Genomic DNA, 21,369 nt, shown 5'->3' with positions numbered 1-21,369 from the left:
AAGCCCTTGGGCGCATGCGCACAGCTGAAAGTTGCCAGCCTAGCGGAGACCACTGGGCGTGAACCCAAGGGATACTTGAGTGGCCATCGAGTAACGGCGGAGTTAATTGGCGCAAAACTCTCCCAGTGAGTTATAAGAGGCGGGGAAAAAGACGGAGGCATGGACCTGCCTGAGCTAAAGTTACAGTTCGGCGCTACGGGGGCACACCCCCGTCTAGGTCCAACTTATTTAGTGCGGGACCTCAGACGTCATGAATGGCCTCTACTTCCGGGTCAGAGCTCACGCCTTAGAGTGTAGAGAGCGATCCTTCAGAAAGGCAGAAATAGTCGAAGTAGGATAGCGTCGTTTTTCTTAAAGTGACAGGCTCAAGGCAATCAAGGGGTCAATCCTGCGGTTGCAAGCGCGGTTTGGCTATTCTGAATCCAGTCTCTGCGCACATTTCAAGACCACAGAGTCAGGTTTCCGCCCCTTCACGGGGAAGAGGCATGAATAAGTGGTTTCCCAGGTGAGGGAAAGGAGGACCTGACAACTCGTTCCAAGAGCTCGAGGTGCAGCCAGTTGCATCCTCCTCGTCTTAACCCGCCCCCCCCCACCCCCGCCGATCCCACTAGGTCTGCAAAGCTGAGCTTCTGGCCCCAATTTGAGATGTAAAGCGAATGAGGCGCAGAGAGGATGGATCACACAGCCCTGCAGCATCGGAGCCAAGACCAAACTCGGGTTTGTCCCCTTCCCAAGCCAGGTTCTTTGCCCAAGTTTTCCTGATGCGGATGTAGAGGGGAGAGATGGCCCGTCGTTAGCAGAAACCAACTCGACCCTGAACCTGCTGTCATGGGAGGTGGGGGCTACTCTTCCCCTCCGTCGGCCTCTCATTGCCCGCCTACCCGGGAACTCCCCGGCCCAGTCGCCCCGCTGCCTCTGGGAGGGGAGCGGTGCTACCCGCCCGCGTCATCTGATGCTGTTTCCTGCGGGAGGGAGAACAGCGGAAAAAAGTGAAACTCCACCCTCCACCTCTGCCTCCCGCCCCCGGGGCCAAAGTACAAAGGGAGGAGGAAGAAGGGAACGGGGTTGGAGCCATCGGGTCGAGAGAGCCCAGCCAGGAAGAGACAGCTAGCCCCAACAAGAGACACTCCAGCCACCCACTTCGCAAGGAGACCCAACCAGAGTCCAGGCGCTGCCCCTTGCTGGCCCCACCTTACACTTCGCGGGGTGCTGGAGCCAGGCTCCCAGGACTGGTCCAGACTGAGGGACGCCGGAGCCCCTCTTTGCTGGCCATGGTGAGACGCCGGAGGCCCCGGGGGCTCACCCCCCAAGCCTGACCACACTGCCCTGGGTGGCCTTCCTCCGGAAGCCCGAGATGCAGGGGGCCGGGAGGCGACACTCCTGGATCCCCAGAGAGGCGTGGGTCTGGGGCTGAGGGCCAGGGCCCGGATGCCCAGGTTCCGGGACTAGGGCCTCGACGGTCAGCAGGGGTGGAGACCAGGGGCACCCAGGGAAGGTCCCCAAACCCACCAACGCCAGCTCCCAGCCATGGAGCCCTTGAAGAACCTCTTCCTCAAGAGCCCACTGGGGTCATGGAACAGCAGTGGCAGTGGGGGCAGCGGGGGCGGCGGCGGAGGTTGGCCAGAGGGGTCCCCGAAGGCGGCAGCTTATGCTAATCCTGTGTGGACAGCCCTGTTTGACTACGAGCCCAGCGGGCAGGACGAGCTGGCCCTGCGGAAGGGTGACCGTGTGGAGGTGCTGTCCCGGGACGCAGCTATCTCAGGCGATGAGGGCTGGTGGGCGGGCCAGGTGGGTGGCCAGGTGGGCATCTTTCCGTCCAACTATGTTTCCCGGGGCGGTGGTCCGCCCCCCTGCGAGATGGCCAGCTTCCAGGAGCTGCGGCTGGAGGAGGTGATTGGCATTGGTGGCTTCGGCAAGGTCTACCGGGGCAGCTGGCGAGGCGAGCTGGTAGCTGTGAAGGCTGCTCGCCAGGACCCTGACGAAGACATCAGTGTGACAGCTGAGAGCGTGCGACAGGAGGCCCGGCTTTTCGCCATGCTGGCACACCCCAACATCATTGCCCTAAAGGCCGTGTGCCTGGAGGAGCCCAACCTGTGCCTGGTGATGGAGTACGCCGCCGGTGGGCCCCTCAGCCGTGCCCTGGCTGGCCGGCGTGTGCCCCCCCATGTGCTCGTCAACTGGGCCGTGCAAATTGCCCGTGGGATGCACTACCTGCACTGCGAGGCCCTGGTGCCTGTCATCCACCGAGACCTCAAGTCCAACAACAGTGAGTTTTGGGGAGCGTGGTTAGAGGGTGGCATGGCCTGAGCGCATACCTACTGCCAGCTCACAGCTGAGCCTACCTGGGGATCTACTAGAGACAGGAGCTACTGTTCTAGGAGCATCTCAGTTGACCAGGGGTGCCCCTGGGCTCACACTAGCCCCAAAGCAAGAGTCCCAGGTACCCAAGAGTCCTTTACGCCCCAGCCCCAGGAGGAGGCCTTTACCCCAGCTCACAGGTGCCAAGTTAAAAAAGTGGAATCTCTCAGAACTGTAAGCAACCTGCCTAACCAGGGCCACTACCTCAAGGAAGGGCATGCTGGATCCTGGCACCCCTCATCTTCAGGGAGCGCCCACTTGTCCTGCGGGTGCCTCCTGTCTCCCCCGCTTGTGGTGGGCAGCTCCTCCAGAATAGACATCTCAAAGGGAAAAGCCCCTCCCCACTTCCCCACCCTGCGGTGGTCAAAGCTGGGGGAAGGGATGGAATTCTAACCCCACTCCTTTCCCTGGCTGCAGTCTATCTGGTTATTTCAACTCAGAGCATCGATTTCACTCTGTAAAAAGGGAGTGATTGGGAGGATGAAAGGGCTTAATCGTTGGGCACCTAATGCCCAGCATGCGGTGGGTCGTCAGCCATGGGTGTGGACATTTGACTGGATTGCCAGGAGGGCTTTGCCTGGAATCAGCACTTGGAGTGGGCGTGGCAGAGCTTAAGAAGACTCGAGGCGCTCTATCTCCAGCCATTTCGGGTCCTACGCACTGCCCAGCGTGGGCCTGAGACAAGCAAGTGATAGGTTCAGAGCGCTTCCTGAAGCAGACAAGCTTCACACCTGGCCCAGAGCAGGGCATGTCCAGAGAGGCAGGCAGTTGGATGTCCTGGCAGGGCCTGATGAGAGCAAAGTCAAGGAGGCAGCACCCAGCACAGGAGTAGGGATGTGGGTGGGCCTGCTGGGGCCCAAGGTGCAGACTGAAGAGCAAGAGGAAGGGCCAGCAGGGCCACTGGAGAGCCACAGGTGGCGCGTGGAGGGGTGAGCATGGATATTTTGAGCCTCCCAGCCTGGGCTGACCATGGATCAGAGGCTTGTGGGGAGCAGAACACCAGGGCCCAGTGATACCCAAGTCCTTTCCAGGGCTGGAGGGGCCTCAGGAGGTCTGCCAGCCACCCCACCCACTCCTCTCATCCACAATAGGGTGCAGGTCCCAGTGCTCAGCTGTGCCCCTGAGCCCCAGCCAGCTAGGGACCCTCACTCCCTGCCCCAGCTTGAGGGGGATTCCCCGAAGGCCTGGGGGGAGGGGACTCCCGTCTACTGTTTTTCCTCCAGTTTTCTTTCCAGAAAAAATGGAACAATAGCCCAGGCCCCTGCTCCCCACCCTCCCCACCGCTTCCTGCGTTTCCTGCTGCCCCTGAGCCGGCTTCCTGCCCCTGCTCCAGCCTCTGCTCTCTCCCCAGCCCAGCTGCCTGCAGGGGAGGAAAGAGTTGGGGGTGGGGGGGTTTGTGGGAGAGGAAGGAGCCAGGGATGGCACCCCCACTACCCCCAGTTCCCTGCTTTCCTCCCTGAGTCTGGGTGGTGGTGAAGGGCAGGCAGGGTGCCCTTAGCCTCCCTGAGCCTGGGCTCCCACCTCATAGACCCCAGTTCTAGGCCCGGGGTGCTGTCTGCAGCATTGTGGCGGGGGGGAGTCCCTGGGTTGGGGGGGCTCAGGCAGGAAACAATGGCATGATTTTCCTGGACAATGGGGGCCTTGTGAGGAAGCCTGGAGGGGAGAGGAGGGGGAATTCTCCAGGCCCACGAGTCACAGGACTGACCAGCCAGCCCGGCCTGGGCCTGACCTCCCCCAATTCTCCCCCAAAGGACCCCCCCTCCATTGGAGACCTGGGCCAGGCCTCCCAGAAAGGAGAAGTAGGGACCATGGGAGGGAAGCGGAAGAGGTGTGAGCTGCTGAGGCCACTCCCGGGCTCCCCAGAGGCAGTCTAGGGAGGGGGCTGGGGGCCAGGTCCCTTTTCAGAGCCAGGGAGCCCTAAGCGGGTATTGGGAGGGGGATCTCTAGCCTCTTCTCTGAGTGACCCCTGATCATCCCAAAGTCTACATCAGACACCAGAAGAGCAGCTTGGGTTAGAACAAATTCAAGGCCGTTGGAGAAAAGCAGGGCTCACGGAGGGGAGGCTAAGGCTTCACAGGTGTCAGGTCAAGCTGGGGACAGGGTTGGCAGAAAAGTCAGTACAAAGGAGTCCTGAGACTCTGAGTGGGTTGCCACCCCTGTCTGGGCTTCAGATGATTTGATTGAAAAAGGGAAGCTGGCCTCCCAGCTTGAGATGCTGGTGCAGAAAGTGCTGCACCAGTCCGTGAGGTACCACAGGAGGCTAGAGACCTGACCAAGAAGTAGCAGGGGTTGGTCTTCAAGAGGATGGGTGGGTCCTGGCACCAGAGGAAGTGGGAGTCCCTCCCCAACCCCAGCACATGGACCCCTTTGCCTGGTCCCTCTCCAGCCACCCGCCCCAGCCTGCTGTGATTCTTCTTTGAAACGGATATTCATGGGGCTTACTAAGTGGTCCGGTTCTGAGACTCCTGCAGCCAGCCCAGAGACTGTTGTGAAGCTGGGAATAAGATGTGGTAGCGGATGGAGAGGAGAGTCAGCTTGAGATTCACGGCATCTTTGGAACAACTGTCAGATCCTTGTGTGAAAGCTTTAAAAAGGGTGATCTTGTTTAACACTCCTGATGACCCTCTGGCTTTTGTTGTCATCCTCAGCTTTAACTGTTCAGGAGTCAGCCCCAGTTTAGCTCAGAGGAGAGGGTAGGTTGCAGGACCATTCTCTGAATTTGGAGACAGGGCAGAAAGATTTGCCAGGCACAGTGGGAGGATGTAGGTGGTTGTTGAGAGCATGGAGACCAGGTAGGGTGACAGCTGGGCAGCTGGACCCACTTCTGAATGAGGGCCCCACATACAGGAGATGCCAATGAGGGGGCAGCCGGCACCTGGGAGAGGCCAGGACAGCCTGGAGGCAGTAGGCCGAGGTCAAGGGGAGGCCAGGCTCTGAGAAACACCGGCATTGAAAAGGCTAAGGGTGGGGAGGCCTGAAGGAAACAGCACAAGCAGCCAGAGGCCCTGGGAGCCAAGGACAGCAGGGAGGGGCTGAGCAGCAGTGCCAGATGCCCCCATGAGGCCCAGGGAGCTTGGCCAGCAGCAGGATCAGGAGTTGTGGCTTTAGGCCTAAACAAGTGAGTACCTTGGTTGTGCCACCTCCTCTGAGAAGTCTTCCCTGACTCACCTGTAGAAGGTGCCTGTCTCCTCTGCCCCAACCCCAGTACCCTGTGCTGCCCCCTCTGTGGTGCTGTCACCCTGGGCAGTATTGCTGAGAGGTGTGCCCTGAAATGGCAACCCACTCCAGTGTTCTTGCCTGGAGAATCCCAGGGACGGAGGAGCCTGGTGGGCTGCCGTCTATGGGGTCGCACAGTCAGACACGACTGACGCGACTTAGCAGCAGCAGCACGGCAGCAGTGCCCTGAAAGGATATGTGCTCAGGAATGTCGTTGGCTTGTATGTCCCTTCTGTACAAAACAGTTGACTATAACCAGAAAAGTGGAGAGCCCTCTTCAGACCCTCGAAGATTCTCTGACTTTGCCTTCCTTTTTTTCATTTAAAGCCTCTCTCCTTTGAGCCATGCAGTTCCTGGTGAGACATTTGCAAGTTGCTGGCTTTCCTGTATATACAGGGTATGATGGTCCCGTGAGGGACAAAGTCAGGAACCCTTGCCGTGTCCATCCACTCCTACATTTGTCCTAAACTTCTTTCTAGTCAACAACCACCTTAGACCCCTTCGTCTCTCATCACATCTAGCCACATCAGTGGATATCTTTCGGAGTCTTTCTCTCTTCTGGAAATGGCTGTGCTAGCCACAGTGGGACATGGGCACCAGGGGTCTATAGTGCCCGCTGGGCTTCCTTTCTCACCAGGCAGTTCCCTTCTGCTCCCCACTCCCAGGGAGGTTCTAAATCACACTCTTGCCTCAACAAAATGGCAACACACAGGTTTCTTTTGAAATCAAAGTCACGAGTGCTGAGAGGCTGCCATATTGCCTATTTCTGTTCTCTGCAGGGTTAGGGGAAAGTTAGAACACTGGCTCCAGAACCACGCATACCAGGTTGTGTGCGATACCTGTTTTGTTTGCTTATGACCTTGGTTAAGTCACATTGTTGTTCAGTTTCCTCTTCTGAAAAATGAGGATAATGATGTCTTTGTTGTTGCTGTTTAGTCGCTAAGTTGTGTCTAACCCTCTGCAACCCCAAGGATTAGAGCTGCCAGGCTCCTCTGTCCATGGGATTGAACCCCCACCATTGGCTAGCTGAGGCCAACTTCTCACTCTGGTCTCAGCTTAAATGGCACTTCCTCTGGGAAATCTTCCCAAATCTTACAATTTACTTATTTATTTATTGGCTGAGCCAAGGGCATGTGGGATCATAGTTCCCTGACCAGGGATCGAACCTGTTTGCCCTGCAGTGGAAGTGCGGAGTCCTAGTTACTGAAGTGAACTGTTAGTCGCTAAGTCGTGTCTGACCCTCTGCAACGCCAAGGACTGGAGCCCACCAGGCCCCTCTGTCCATGGGATTCTCCAGGCAAGAATACTGGGGTGGGTTGCCATTTTCCTTCTCCAGGGGATCTTCCCGACCCAGGGATTGAACCTGTCTCCTGCACTGGCAGGTGGATTCTTTACCACTGAGCCACCAGGGAAGCCCATGATGTTTACCGCACAGATTTGTGTGTGTGTGCTAACACTGAGTATAATATGCCTAACTTCTAGGAGCCCCTTGGTAAATATGTCCCAGCCTTGTGTTTATTGTCTCATTCTATCCCAACCCCAGATATGAGCTCTCCAGGGCAAGGTTGAGACCAAGTCACCTCACTGCCCCCATTACCTAGCCAGGATGTCTGTCAGGTGACAGTTTGCTCCCAGCTCCTCCCCTGTCCCCACCACCTGAGCCTGGAACCACAGTCCAGCCTCTCTTCCCCAGTTCTGCTGCTGCAGCCCATTGAAGGTGAGGACATGGAGCACAAGACCCTGAAGATCACGGACTTCGGCCTGGCCCGCGAGTGGCACAAAACCACGCAAATGAGTGCTGCGGGCACCTATGCCTGGATGGCTCCTGAGGTTATCAAGGCCTCCACCTTCTCCAAAGGCAGCGATGTCTGGAGGTGCAGCTGGGTGGAGTCTGGACAGATATGGGGTCACAGGGGTGGGAGATGTGGCAGCCAAAATCTAGGGCTGGATGGATAAGCAGAGGCCAGGGGAGGGACACAGACCACTTAGCTCTTGGTTGCTTTGGGGTGAAATGGCAATGAATGAAGGAGTCGAGGCGGGAACACAGACCCTTTGTCTCACCCACAGCTTTGGGGTCCTGCTGTGGGAACTGCTGACCGGGGAAGTACCCTATCGTGGCATCGACTGCCTTGCTGTAGCCTATGGTGTGGCCGTGAACAAGCTCACACTGCCCATTCCGTCCACCTGCCCGGAGCCCTTTGCACAGCTCATGGCCGGTAAGGGGATGGGGCAGGAGGGTGAAGGGTAGAGCTCCTTGGCCCAACAGGACATATCCACTCACAGACCCCTTCCCCTGTCCCCTCCCCACCCCGTCCCCATTCCGTTTCCCTAGACTGCTGGGCGCAGGACCCCCACCGCAGGCCCGACTTCGCCTCCATCCTTCAGCAGTTGGAGGCGCTGGAGGCGCAGGTGCTACGGGAAATGCCGCGGGACTCCTTCCATTCCATGCAGGAAGGCTGGAAGCGCGAGATCCAAGGCCTCTTCGACGAGCTGCGGGCCAAAGAAAAGGTAGGAGGAGTCGCGGTCCCAGGGATGGAAGGAGACACGGGGAAGGGACGTCTCACGGAGGATGGGGATGAGCGCTTGGGACCGTACCCGCCTGACGCCACCCCCTTCGCTGTCCTGGGCACAGGAACTACTGAGCCGCGAGGAGGAGCTGACCCGCGCGGCGCGTGAGCAGCGCTCACAGGCAGAGCAGCTGCGGCGGCGCGAGCACCTGCTGGCTCAGTGGGAGCTGGAGGTGTTTGAGCGCGAGTTGACGCTGTTACTGCAGCAAGTCGACCGCGAGCGGCCGCACGTTCGCCGCCGACGCGGAACCTTCAAGCGCAGTAAACTCCGCGCGCGCGACGGCGGGGAGCGTATCAGCATGCCACTCGGTAAGGGGCGGGACCCCAGTTCGCCGCCCGCCATTGGTTTCGCGGCGGTGGGGCGGGGCCAAGAGGGCGGCTGACCGCGCTGGGATTGGTCTAGGGTGTCGGTGGGTGGGCCTGTGAGCGGAGGCTGCAAGGGCTGGGATCGGGAGTGTGTTTTTGTCTGTGGGCGGGTTCTGGCGGGAATATTTGCATGTCGGCCTGGGAGTGGCTGCGGCCGGGAAGGGGCGGGGCTTATGTATGTTCTGGGAAGGCCGAGGGCGCGGGGTGGTCCCTCTCCGACTTCGCCGCGCTTCCCGGGGTTGGGTATTTCCTTAACGAGAGCCAGGGGCTCAGGAAGCCAGTGAGGCGGGCCCCAGTCACCTAGCCTCCGTGCTAGGCCGGGTTCCAGCACTGCCTGCGTGGCCTCGGCGCTGCCGAGGGGCCCTGCGGGTTAGGATCCTGTCTCTCCTTCACTACAAACTTGCACTCTGCTTCCCTTCCCCCAACCCTAGACTTCAAACACCGCATCACCGTGCAGGCCTCGCCTGGCTTGGACAGAAGGAGGAACGTCTTCGAGGTTGGGGCTGGGGACTCTCCCACCTTTCCCCGGTTCCGGGCCATCCAGTGTAAGCAGCTTCTCCTCCTCTTGCCCACGTCCTTCTCCCCAGATCTTACCCTTTCGTCAAACCTTATCCTTGGAAGTGGATTCGTCGCACTATCCACTGTCCTCGTCTTCCTCCCTGCTCCCAGATTCCCTCCCCATCCATCTAAACTGATATCTAAGTTTCCCAAGCAGCAGTCATTTTACAACTTTTTTTTTTTTTTTAACAATTGTATGATGCTATGTACCATTCACTTTCCTAAGTGCCTTGCTAATATTAGGGTGTCCTCGGTGGCTCAGAGCATAAAAAGAATCTGCCCATAATGCAGGAGACCCAGATTTGATCCCTGAATTGGGAAGATCCAAGAAGGGAATGGCAACCCACTCCAGTATTCTCACTTGAAGAATCCCATGGACAGAGGAGCCTGATAGGTTACATGGGGTTACAAAGAGTCAGACACGACTGAGTGACTAACAGTTGCTAATATTAATTCCTCACAATGACCCTGTGAGGTAGATGTCTTTATTATTACCTAGGTTTTACTGATGAGAAAAGTGAAAGAAGTAACTGCATAGCTGATAAGTGACAGGGTCAGACCCACACAGTCTGCTGCAGTGTCTGTGCTAACTCCTAAGCAGCAAATGCCAGCTGAAGGACTAGAAGAGATGCCCCACTGCCAGTCTCAGGACCCACACTCACCTACCCCACCCCAGTTCTGTGCGATTTCTCTGTAAGCCCAAAGCTTACCATGGGAACGGGATGGGGCCCAGCCTGACTATCCACTCCCATCCTCCAAGAAGTTGCCCCTGGAGCCCCTTTACGGTGGGAGGATAAGGATCAGGGTCCTTGATCTTGACTCAGACTCCTTCGGTTCCTCCCCTCACCCCACCCACCACAGTGGAGCCTGCAGAGCCAGGCCAGGCCTGGGGCCGACAGTCCCCGCGACGTCTAGAGGACTCAAGCAACGGAGAGCGCCGAGCATGCTGGGCCTGGGGTCCCAGCTCCCCCAAGCCTGGAGAAGCCCAGAACGGGAGGTGAGTGCCTGACTGCCACCTACCCAGCAGCTCCTGCCTCCCAACAGTCCTGAGATTCACGAAGCACAACTCCCCTTCTCATTCCCTCACCAGGAGAAGGTCCCGCATGGATGAAGCCACGTGGTACCTGGATTCAGATGACTCATCCCCCCTAGGATCTCCTTCCACACCCCCAGTGCTCAATGGTGAGTGGCCTTGTCTGCCCCCAGCCAACTGGTGCTGTACTCCTGTGGGTACTATGGCAAGGCAGGCCATTGCTAGAACCCAGGTCTGACCTATAAGCCCACAACTGAGGGGGATCCTGCCTAGGCCTCAAGGGGCCCAGAGTGGTCCCATTGTGCAGGGCTGGCCTGCATCAGCTGCTGTGCCCTCAGCAAGCTCTAGGGAGCAAAGGAAGACAAGGAACAGTGGCCCCTGTTTGGGACCCAAAGGAAGCTGGGCGCAGAAAGGGGAAGGAAATTGTGCACGTGGGGTGGAGTTAGAAAAGTGGCTACTGCGCTGTGCTTCTCAGAGTCTTTTCTGGGGAGCTTGGAGGTGGGAAAGAGAGTAAGAAAGCTGAACGGGTGGGCATCCAGAGCCCTCTCACTGCATCTGGGGCAGGTCTGGGCTCTTCTGTTTTCCATAATGGCAACAGCACTTGCTGTGTATCAGGTATTCTATCCAAGCAACAAGCCCATAAGGGATTATTATACCCATCTGAGAACTGAGAAAACTGAGCCTCTGAGACATAAAGTAATCTACCTAAATCCCCCAGCTAAGGATCTGAACCTAGGAAAATGTTGACACTCATGCTCATAGTGAGTTTCCCCAGAAGCTTTCACTTGAAGAAGGGCTTTCTCACCTACAGGCTACTTGGGAAGCTAGGGGATCAGCAGAAAGCAGGGATCCTGGGTCAGTGGGACAAGGCTCATCTCAGCACTGCCCAGCATTGGCAGGGACTAGAAAGTTGCAGCCTCCCTTGCCCAAGGGTCACTTTACAGCCCCCAGCTGCACCTGTTTCTCAAAGCCAGAATATAGGACCTGACTTAGCTGTCATCAGACCAGAGTCCTATTCAGCAAACAAGGTAGACTCACTCGTCTCACCCCACCCAGTGCATCACCTCCACCATTACCTAAGCTAGGATTCACAGTAATAACAACAGCAAACATTTATTGGGTCCCTCCTGTGTGCCATTTTATAGAAGAGAAAACTGAGGCACAGATAGGTACAGTGATTTGAAGTAGAACACACAGCAGAACAGGGATTTGAGCCCAGGGCTTCCCTTGTGGTTGAGCTGGTAAAGAATCCACCTGTGATGTGGGAGACCTGGGTTCGATCCCTGGGTTGGGGAAGTCCCCTGGAGAAGGGAAAGGCTACCCACTCCAGTATTCTGGCCTGGAGAATTCCATGGACTGTATAGTCCATGGGGTCGCAAAACTTTCACTGATTCCAGAAGCAGGGCCCTGGACCCCCATCTGCAATGCCATTTCTTGCTCCAGCAGTTGCATTGCCCCGAGCAGGCTGTGCTACAGGGACTGAACTGAGAATTGGAAGGTCAAGGGGGCTGCTTGGAGTCACCTGCTCTAGAATGCCCCAGGTCAGAAGGCTAAGGTCCTGTCAAGCTGGATGTGCAGGCCGAAGCAGCCCCAGACCATGGTCTACAGATCCCTTCAGATCCCTTTGGCCTTATCTTCCCTGGGCTCCCAGGAGCAGGGACCTCATCTTTCTCCAGCTTGCCCCCTTACCTGAAAGGGTATCACTTGTCCCAGCCCAGCTGCTGGCTGAGCATCTGTTTCCACTTATGCAAGCCCTCATCCAGCTGTCTTGGCCCACCCACAAGTGAGTGATCTTGACCTCCCAACCACCTACAGAGTCAAAAACCTAGCTAAGAATCAAAGATGTCCCTGAGAGATTGTCCCAGGTATTAGCCACACCACTGGGGAGTCCCATCTCCCACCCCGTCCCTGCCTGCGTGTGCTGGCCCCTGGGGAACTGGTTGTAATGGATTGGTGGGCACAGTCTGCCAGCAACTACCCCATGAAGCTTTTGCCCTGGAGCCACCAACTACCACATGGCCGTGTCCTTTCCATGAGGCCCTGTAGAAGTGATTTCACTTTCATCTCTGAGTCAAGAATGGTTTTTCTGCTTTCTCCGTAACAACAGGGTTGCCACCTCTTACTGCCAGGGAGTTTAGAGGTAAATTAAAATCATTGCCAAATGACCTGGGGCAAAGTTTCTGACTTCTGGGAACCTCAGTTTCTCAGGATATCAACTTCAGTAACTTCTTTCCATTCTTACTTGGTGTGCTGATCTCCAGCTTCACTTTGTTCCATTTTTCTTGCTTGTTTTAAACATGTTTTTACCGTGTTCTGCTTTAAACTCACTGTAAATGATCAGTTTCTTCACCTGTAAAGTAGGGGAACAGCGATCACCTTATGTGGTTGTCGCAGGGATTCTAAGAATGGATTCTTCCATCAAACATGTACTGACACATATAATCAGCCAGGCAGCATCGTGCTAGAGATCAGCAGTGCCTTGACCTCTGGGCGAGCCCAGTCTGGTGGAGGAGGCAGACTCAGAAATAAACGAGTATAGTAGAGAGTAGCATGTGGTAGGCTGAAGGACTGTACAAGGCATAGCATGAGCAAGAACTACATAGGTTAATGGGGGATTCTGAAAAAGCTTCTATTTTGTTTTTTAAACTTTTTTTTTGGTTGCACTGGGTCATCATTGTGGCGCACTGGCTTCTCTCATTGTGTGCAGGCTTAGTTGACCCACAGCATGTGGGATCTTAGTTCCTCCGCCAGGGATCAAACCCCCATCCCCTACATTAGAAGGCAAATTCTTAACCACTGGACAACCAGGGAAGTCCCTGGCAAAGCTTCTAAAAGAGGAAAAGTTCTTGTTTTCCTCTACATTCTCTTGCTTCACTTCTGACACCACATGTGTGGAGTTTTTCCCACACTGGCCAATTCTGGGACACCAGCTGGAAGTCCTATAATCCAATCCAATCCAGTTGTGACACCGTCTACCTGGAATTAGCGTCAGACCCCACAGGTTAAGGGTTCAGGCCCACAAAACTGCTCCTCTGTACTGCAGACACCAGTTGTAAGTCCAGGTTGTCACCTGTGCTCCTCACCAACCAGCTCTAGGCACATACCTCTGCTGGTTCACCAACCCAGTTCTCCAAACCCTTTGTCTGGGTTTTTATGGGGGCTTCATTACGTGGATGTGATTGATTAAATCATTGGCCATTGGTGACAGGAGTCAATCTCCAGCCCTTCTCTTACCCTGATGCAAGTAGAAGTTGAAAGTTCCAACCCTCTAATCACACAGTTCGTTCCCCCGGCAGACCCCATCCCCCAACAATGACCACATCAGGGACTTCCCTGGTGCTCCAGTAGCTAAGACTCCATGCTCCTAATGCAGGGGTTACAAGTTTGATCCCTGGTCAGGGAACCAAGATCCCTCATGCTGCACAGGGCTACCAAAATAAAAAGATATCAATATGAACTCAGATATGGAAATGCCAAGGGTTTGGGGAGTTCTGTACCAGGAATGAGATGAAAACCAAATATGTACTTTTTTATAAAGCACAGTGTCACGGCTTCATAGATGCTGTGGTCTCTCGGCTGGGTCTTAAATGGTAAACTACTGAGCGCAAGGTGGGAAAGGTGTGCTGAGTGGAGGGAACAGTGTGTGTGCGCAACCGTGGGGTTCACCAGACCTAAGGAAGAGGACTCCTGGTTGGAATTCATTGAAGGAGTTGAGAGCCAGGGACTCACAGGCCTGAAACAGCAGACTGGGGCCAGTTCAGGAAGGATCTGGAAGTTGGTTGGGGGCGAGACTTGTCTTTAGCAGGTTTGCATTTTAGAAGGCAGTGGCCACTGCAGGGGTGGGGTGGGGTGGGGTAGGAGATAAGAGAGAGATGGGGTGGGGGTGGGGGGTGGAATTCCCTGGCTTTCTGATGGTTAGGACTTGCATGTTCTCACTGTTGAGGGCGTGGGTTAAATCCCTGGTAGGGGAACTAAGATCGCACAAGCCTTGGGGCCCAGCCAAAAAAGAGAGAGATGAGGTAAGGGTTGTGGCTGAGAACCGACCCCAAGCAAAGTCCTGGTTCACTGCAGAGGCTCACGTTTTTCCCAGCTTTGCATTTCTTCCTCTGGACCCCCCACCCACTGCTCCACACCAGGCAGGCCCAAGGAAGACAGAGAGGCCCTAGCAGCCGTGGAGAGCCATCGCAGGTTCTAGAGCTGAGGAGGACTTGACAAAATTGGGGTTTGTGGGGGGCCATCACAGGCTGCCCTACCTCCTCGATGACGGGTTCGCCAGACCCACCCGTTTGGTCTAGAATGGAGTCAGATTAACCCTAGGCCCACAGGTTAGGACACATGTCCTTTAATCCAGGGCAGGGTAGCCTTAGCTCAGCCTGGGAACCCCTGGGGCATGAGGCTCAGACAACGTAATGCCCCTAAATCACTCAGCTCAGGCCTGACACAAACAACTGACCTCTCCAAGCTGATTTCCTCATTTCTGGAATAGGGACAGTGTTGTATCCCTTTAGGGCTGTTGTGTACATTGGAATTGGCCTGTGTGCCTTATACAGGCTACCACTGGAGGCCAGAGCAGGCAAGTAGAAGGACGAGGGCTGCCCAACCAGGGAGGAGATGGGCACCACACAGGTCCCAGCTGTGACCCTGGCCCCTGCAGGTATCTTCTGCTGCCTATTGAGGGCACTGAGGCCGGCCCTGCTCTGGCTTGAGCTTGCTTCTTGGTGGACCTTGGGGCTTCCCTCCAGCCAGCCCTCCTTTCGTGGGCTCCAGAGCACCTGGCTTAGCTCCTGCTCCTTTCAAAGGTTGCACTGCCCTCCTCCACCCCCAACACTTCTGAAAAGCCAGAATGGGGATGCCGAGGGAGGACTTGGACTGGGGGAGTCGGGAGCAGAAGTCAGCCCTTGCTCCAGGGCCGCCGGAAATCGGCTTGACCTGTGTACCTGCCGCCAGGTAACCTCCCGAGGCCGAACCCGGAGCCCGAGGAGCCCCGGCGGCCGGGCCCGACCGAACGCGGCAGTAGCTCCGGGACGCCCAAGCTGATCCAACGCGCGCTGCTGCGCGGCACCGCCCTGCTCGCCTCGCTGGGCCTCGGCCGGGACCTGCAACCCCCGGGGGTCTCGGGCCGAGAGCGCGTGGAGCAGCCCTCACCAACACCGCCCCGCTCGTCGCTGCCCACCCAGTCCGCCTCCGAGCCGCCCCCCTCCCCGCTCATCCGCTTCTCCTCGGAGACGCCCGAAACCCCAGCCTCCCCGCTGAGCCTCGACGCCTCTGGCCCACCGACCCCCGCGCCACCCCTGCTGCTAGAGCTGGGTGTCCCCGCCGCGGGGCAGCCCTCAGCCAAGAGCCGCCGGCGCGAAGAGGAGAGGCGCGGTAAGCAGCCTACTGCCTGGTGATGGGGGAGGAGGGGCTGGTGGGGACCCGCAGGGCAGTGAGCAGGGCGGCAGCTGTCTGCTGGACCTCCAGCTGCGCCCTCGGGGTGTGGGGAACCGAGTTCTATGTTCAGCCATAGAGGGCAGTGAGGCCGGCCCTGCTCTGGCTTGAGCTTGCTTCTTGGTGGACCAGGCTGGGGGGGCCAGGCTGGTTGTGAAATAATAGAAGTAATAAGGCCCATCCTAGCAAACTCCTACTGGCTGTTTACCTGGGCCAGGTACTATTTCTAGTCCTTTAGAAAGGTTGCCTCCTTCAATTATGATAACAGTGCTATGAACTAGGCACTCCGGTTAGACCCATTTTTTGGTTGACATGTAAGGCACAGAGAGATGAAGGGACTCAAACTAGTCAGCTGCTGAGATGGGTTGATCCAAGACCTGCTCCCGAGGCCTCCTCACTCTTAACTGCTAAATGGCGGCACTATGGAGCAGGAAGGGTTATGGAAGTCTCGAATCCCGGAGCTCACTGTGCCGTGAGCAAACTGAGGCCCAGAGCAGGGCAGTGCCCCCTGGGGACACCAGGAGCTGGTGACTGCCTGACCTGGGCCCCCTCCCCTTCGTTGAATAGCCAGCGCTGTCTCACCACCACCGGGAATATCACGCTCTGCTCCTGGCACCCCAGGGACCCCACGCTCACCGCCTCTGGGCCTCATCAGTCGACCTCGGCCCTCACCCCTCCGCAGCCGCATCGACCCGTGGAGCTTTGTGTCCGCTGGGCCACGGCCTTCACCCCTGCCCTCGCCACAGCCTGCGCCCCGCCGGGCACCCTGGACCTTATTCCCAGACTCAGACCCCTTCTGGGACTCTCCGCCTGCCAACCCCTTCCGAGGGGCCCCTCAGGACTGCAGGGGGCAGACCAAAGACGTGGGTGCCCAGGCCCCGTGGGCACCAGAGGCAGGGCCCTGAGCGGGCCGGTTGCTCCCCGCTCGCCCACCGCCCTGGAGGAGCCTCAGCATACACTGGAATAGGAGCCAGGCCAGTCTCTCCAGCTGCCTTGGTTTTGCCCAGGGACGCCATCCCCTCTGGGGGTCAGGAACACTACACTGCACAGGAAGCCTTCACACTGGATGGGGGGCCTGCACCCCCCACACACCCCTGCAACGGGTGGGTCCCCCGACTTAGCCGCCCCACTGGGGCCCGACACTGTACCCAGCCGGTTGGGAGGACCAGGGCCTGTCTCAGGGAATTGCCCCCCGGGGGTGGTGCAGGGAAGCGGGGAGGTGCAGGGGAGCGGGGCCAGCCTTAGCTGTCACCAGCACTTGACCAAATCCTACTACTGTGTCCCCTGCCCCTGGGCTTAGTGCCTGGGCCCCCCTGCCCTGGGGGTCATTTGGGGTCAGGGCCTCAGGATCCAATGAAGCCAAATAAACTCCCCAAGCTGTCTCCCCAAGCACAACCTGTCACCGTTCTTGGAGGTAACTGGGGGATCCAGACCATCCCATGACCCTGGTGACCTCAGGCCCCCAGCAGAATGGCAGGTGGCCTGGGCCGAGGTTGGGATCCTCTGGACCACATCTCTCTCCCGCGATCAAGTTCAGTTGATCATCAGGTGTTACAAGGCCCTTAGCCTCCCTGACACCCACACACTTGGGCCTTACTTGCCTGTTCCCACCCTGGCCGGGCCTTTCCCACCATTTCAAGCGACTGTTTGCCCTGATTTGTTCCTGTTGCGGGGTGGTCCCCACTTATCCTCAGGGCCCAACAACAACACCACCTCCCCTGGAGCTCCTTCCTGGCCATGCTGCACCCACTCCAGGCAGCTTGCTGAACTCGGGAGCCCGCAGTCCTCCGAGTGGCATCTTAGGGGTTTGTCCAGGGTTTGTTTTTATCCTGAGGCCTGGACGCAGGAGGGGATCATCCACCCTAACACCTGGCTCCACTCACGCTTCTCTTAAGAAGCCACGGGTGTTCTGCAGACCACCCCTCCCACGCACGCCCTAGGGCAGGGGCCCCTGGGCTCATCCCCCGATGTGGTCCAGGCTCCCTCTCCCCCTCCCATTTGCACTCTACCGCAGCCAGATCTACTGTGACTCGTGTTCAGCAGGGCAGGGAGCACAAAAGTTTCTCAGGAAGGATTGGGAATGGCGGAAGTCTCACCTCTCCAGAGCGCCCAGCGTCCTCCACACCTGTCCTGCCTGCCCCATCCCAAGTCCCACCATCCCTCTTCCCATTCTTCTACCCAGGCCACCACCTTCTCATCTGGGGTACCTGCCGTAGTCTTGTCCATAGGTCCCCATTTTTCTTACCACCCAACCTCCTTCCCTCCTGGCCTGGCCTCTTCTCTTCCCCAGCTGAACTGTCGCTCCCCGGAGGGAGCTTTTCCAGCGAAGTTCCCCTCCCCCAGAAGCTCTAGCATCATCCAGGGCGTTTCCTTCAGGGAGTTTATGACAATGTGAACTCGCCCTGCCTTCTTGCTAACAGGTTTCTCCTGGGAGGGCAGGGACCTGCCTCTGTCCTCTCCCCTAGTGTCCTCAGGGTCTGGGGACCTGCTGACCAGTGAATTGGATCTGTGACTGGGTGAGCTCGTCCTCGCATGAACCACCACCGTGGGAAGGGGAGCTGGTCAATCGCCTTGCCTTCACCTGATCCTGACCGCCCACCACTCATCCACCCAGCTTTGGGGACCTGGGTGGAAAGCTCGTTGCCCCCAGAAACGGAGCAGTGACCCAGCTCCCTCCCAAGCCTGAGCTGCCTCCTCGCCTGGCCCTCCTGGCCGCACTCACCCCAGCTCCATCCCAGGCTTCCTTCCCTCTTCAGCCACCCACGCAGCCCCTCCCCCCAGCCCCACCCTGCCCAGCCCCTCCCAGGTGCCTGTGGTGGAGAGTTGGCTCCCAGGGCACCTCTGACGGACTCTGGTGGCATACCATGGGGGCTCTAAGGCCCTGGGCCCGATACGGGCTACTGGCTGTGGCCCACCTGCTGGCCCTGGGCCTTGGGGCCACAGTGCTCCAAGCCCTGGAGGGGCCTCCAGCCCTTCGGCTGCAGGCCAACCTCAGGGCCGAGCTGGCTACCTTTCAGGCAGAGTTCGGGGCCTGCCTGCCAGCTGGGGCGCTGGAAGAGCTGCTGGGCACCGCCCTGGTAGCCCAGGCCCATGGGGTTTCCAGCCTGGGCAATGGCTCTGAGGCCAGGAACTGGGATCTTCCCTCAGCCCTGCTTTTCACCGCCAGCCTCCTCACCACCACGGGTAAGGTAGCCCCCGGCGGGGGGTGGCAGGAAGGCACTTTCAAGGCGGTCCCTACCTGGGGTTCCTGAGGGTGCAGCCCTCCCCCGGCCCCAAACTGCTAGCCAGAACCCAGGCCTCATTAGGCCTGTCATCAGGGCTGGGGCTCCCCCCACCAACACACCCCAACTGGTGCCTCAACTTCAGGTGCCAGGGGGGTGTGGCCTCCTCAGCCCCACCCCCAGGCAGCTGTGAGACCCAGGGGAGGTGCCCAGACCCCACAGGCCTGAGGCGAGACTGGGGAGCCTGTGCGGTGGGATGGATTCTTGAATGGAGGGAAATGGAGTGAACCCAGAGACCACCAACCCAGGAGGAGTGTTGGGGGAGGATGTTAGCTAATGAGACGTTAGCCCAGGCAAGAGGGCACAGAGACACAAAGAAATTCCTGGCAGAGGAAACAAGTGTGAAGGCCCAGAGCCCAGAAAGTGGGGGGCAGGGGGTAGGAGTGAGGCGTTTGCCCTGTAAAGTGTGTGAAATTCATTTATTTATCTAGGCTGCACCGGGTCTTAGTTGCAACACCCAGGAGGATCTTGGATCTTCATTCTGGTATCTTTAGTTGTGGCACGTGGGGTCTAGTTCCCTGACCAGGGATTGAACCCAGCCCCCTGCATTGGGATCACGGAGTCTTAGTCATCAGACCACGAATGAAGTCCTGAATATTTTTTAAAGTCCCCTTTTCCATCTTCTTTCGGAGAAACTTGTAAACCTACTTGCGCTGAGCCAGAAGCCCCTGTTGGAGAACAGGGCCCCCCCTTGGGACTGCGTGTGTGCTCTTCGGCCCACCTCTGTCCCCACCACTCCCTTTTGGCTCACTTCTGACTCCTCGAGGCATCTGTGTTTTACAACCCTGGACCAGCTGATCCTGTTCCCCCAGCAGGCCCTGATCTTTCACCTCCCCTGCCTTTGCACACACCTTTCCACCCTTGAAAAGCACACTGCCTCTTTTGCAACCCTTCATGTCTGGTGTCTTGACTGATTTTCCTGCCGGCCTCCCATCTGAACCTGAGCAGACTCAGGTTCCAGCACAGGGCCTGGCACCCAGGGTAACTTGATATGCCTTTGGGGAATGAATGAAAGATTGGGTAACATTTCACCTGGTGAACTGGGAAGTGTGGATCAAAGACACACTGAGGAATCTCTCAGGTCAGGCTGCCTCAGGGTAGGACGGCAGCCCTCAGAATTATCCCAGCTACAAGAGGCCTTAGGGGGACTCTTCTCTTTTCATCCTTTCATGTTCCAGAACGTAAAAGAGTGGCGCAGGGAGGTTCAGGGACTTGACCAATACTCCCAGTGAACGAGGGGAAGAGCCCACAGAGAACGGGGCCTGAATAGTTCCGGCCGTGTTGGCCACCAGAGGGCAACCTTCTGCAGGAGCGAGGCTCGGGGAAGTGGGCGCCAGCAGCCCCACCAGGGTCCCCATTACCCCTGGCTCTCTCCTCTCCAGGTTTCGGCCACATGGCCCCGCTATCAGCTGGTGGAAAGGCCTTCTGTGTGGCCTATACAGCCCTGGGGCTGCCGGCCTCCTTAGCCCTTGTGGCTGCCCTGCGCCACTACCTGGTGCCTCTGCTCAGCCGCCCCGGGGCCTGGGTAGCCACCCGCTGGCAGTTGCCGCCGCCCAGGGCTGCGCTGCTGCAGGCGGTTGCCCTGGGCCTGCTAGTGGTTGGTGTCTTCGTGCTACTGCCAGCACTGGTGCTGTGGGGAGTGCAGGGCGACTGCAGCCTGCTGGAGGCCATCTACTTCTGCTTCAGCTCCCTCAGCACCATCGGCCTGGGGGACCTGCTGCCGGGCCGCGGCAGTGGCCTGCATCCAGTGCTTTACCACCTCTGCCAGTTGGCACTTCTGGGTGAGTCCAGCTGCTAAGGAGGATGGGGTGGTGAGGAGGAGAGGAGGGAAGAGGAGCCTGGACTACAACTCCCACAAGGCCCTGGGGGAAGCTGAGCCTGGCAGGTTGAAAGGCCCCTGCCCCAGGGCATGGTGCAGAGTCTTAGTTGGCAGTGGGAAGAGAATTGTGTGGGTAGGAGGTGGGTGGGAGCATGAGAGCTGCCCTAGTAACCTCCCCTCCCCAGGTTACTTGCTCCTGGGGCTCCTGGCCATGCTGCTGACTGTGGAGACCTTCTCGGAGCTGCCCCAGGTCCGTGCCATGGTGAAGTTCTTCGGGTCCAGCGGCCCTGTGAATGCTGAGGACGAAGGTGCCATCCTAGGCCAGGACGAACTGGCTCTGAGCACCATGCCACCCTCAGCAGCAGCCCCAGCACAGACCCCAGCTTGCTGACAGGTGTCTGTCATGGAGCTGCGCTCCTTTCAGGTGGAGAAGCCTGAGGAGGGAGCCCTAGGGAGTGGCTGGGGAAGGCTCCGGAGGAGGGAAGGGAAGGCAAGGCGTGGATGTGAGAACCTCGGGCAATAATGTGTTACTTAAAAAAAACAGGCAACACAGCCGGCTGTTCTCGTCTCTTCTTTCGAAACGGGACTTCCCTACAGCCATCAACAACCAAACTCCATCATCCTTTAAAGGCAGAGGTCAGGCCTCTGGTCCTGCCTCGGCTGGCATCTGAAAACCTCCCCATTCCTGCACAGTCCCGGTGAGGATCGCAGACCGCCTTATCAGCCAAGGCCCCACCCCCTTCC

At 58.0% G+C, this 21,369-nt stretch overlaps 2 protein-coding genes across 2 annotated transcripts; both read left to right on the top strand.

The window, feature by feature from the left end:
* MAP3K11 (mitogen-activated protein kinase kinase kinase 11) lies at window positions 14-16,914 on the top strand. Its single transcript, XM_018042862.1, has 11 exons — window positions 14-125; window positions 612-2,266; window positions 7,268-7,448; window positions 7,642-7,790; window positions 7,907-8,082; window positions 8,207-8,450; window positions 8,939-9,052; window positions 9,927-10,062; window positions 10,156-10,247; window positions 15,046-15,465; window positions 16,093-16,914. Exons 2-11 carry the CDS (start codon window positions 1,528-1,530, stop codon window positions 16,428-16,430), a joined length of 2,589 nt encoding a protein of 862 aa, XP_017898351.1. The 5' UTR covers window positions 14-125; window positions 612-1,527; the 3' UTR covers window positions 16,431-16,914.
* On the top strand, window positions 17,017-21,309 carry KCNK7 (potassium two pore domain channel subfamily K member 7). Its single transcript, XM_018042863.1, has 3 exons — window positions 17,017-18,708; window positions 20,189-20,587; window positions 20,811-21,309. Exons 1-3 carry the CDS (start codon window positions 18,390-18,392, stop codon window positions 21,014-21,016), a joined length of 924 nt encoding a protein of 307 aa, XP_017898352.1. The 5' UTR covers window positions 17,017-18,389; the 3' UTR covers window positions 21,017-21,309.

The sequence above is a fragment of the Capra hircus genome, chromosome 29, assembly GCF_001704415.2.
Source record: "Capra hircus breed San Clemente chromosome 29, ASM170441v1, whole genome shotgun sequence".
NCBI lineage: Eukaryota > Metazoa > Chordata > Mammalia > Artiodactyla > Bovidae > Capra > Capra hircus.
Note: the sequence above shows the minus strand (reverse complement) of the source record. Positions and strands in the feature narration are given on the sequence as shown.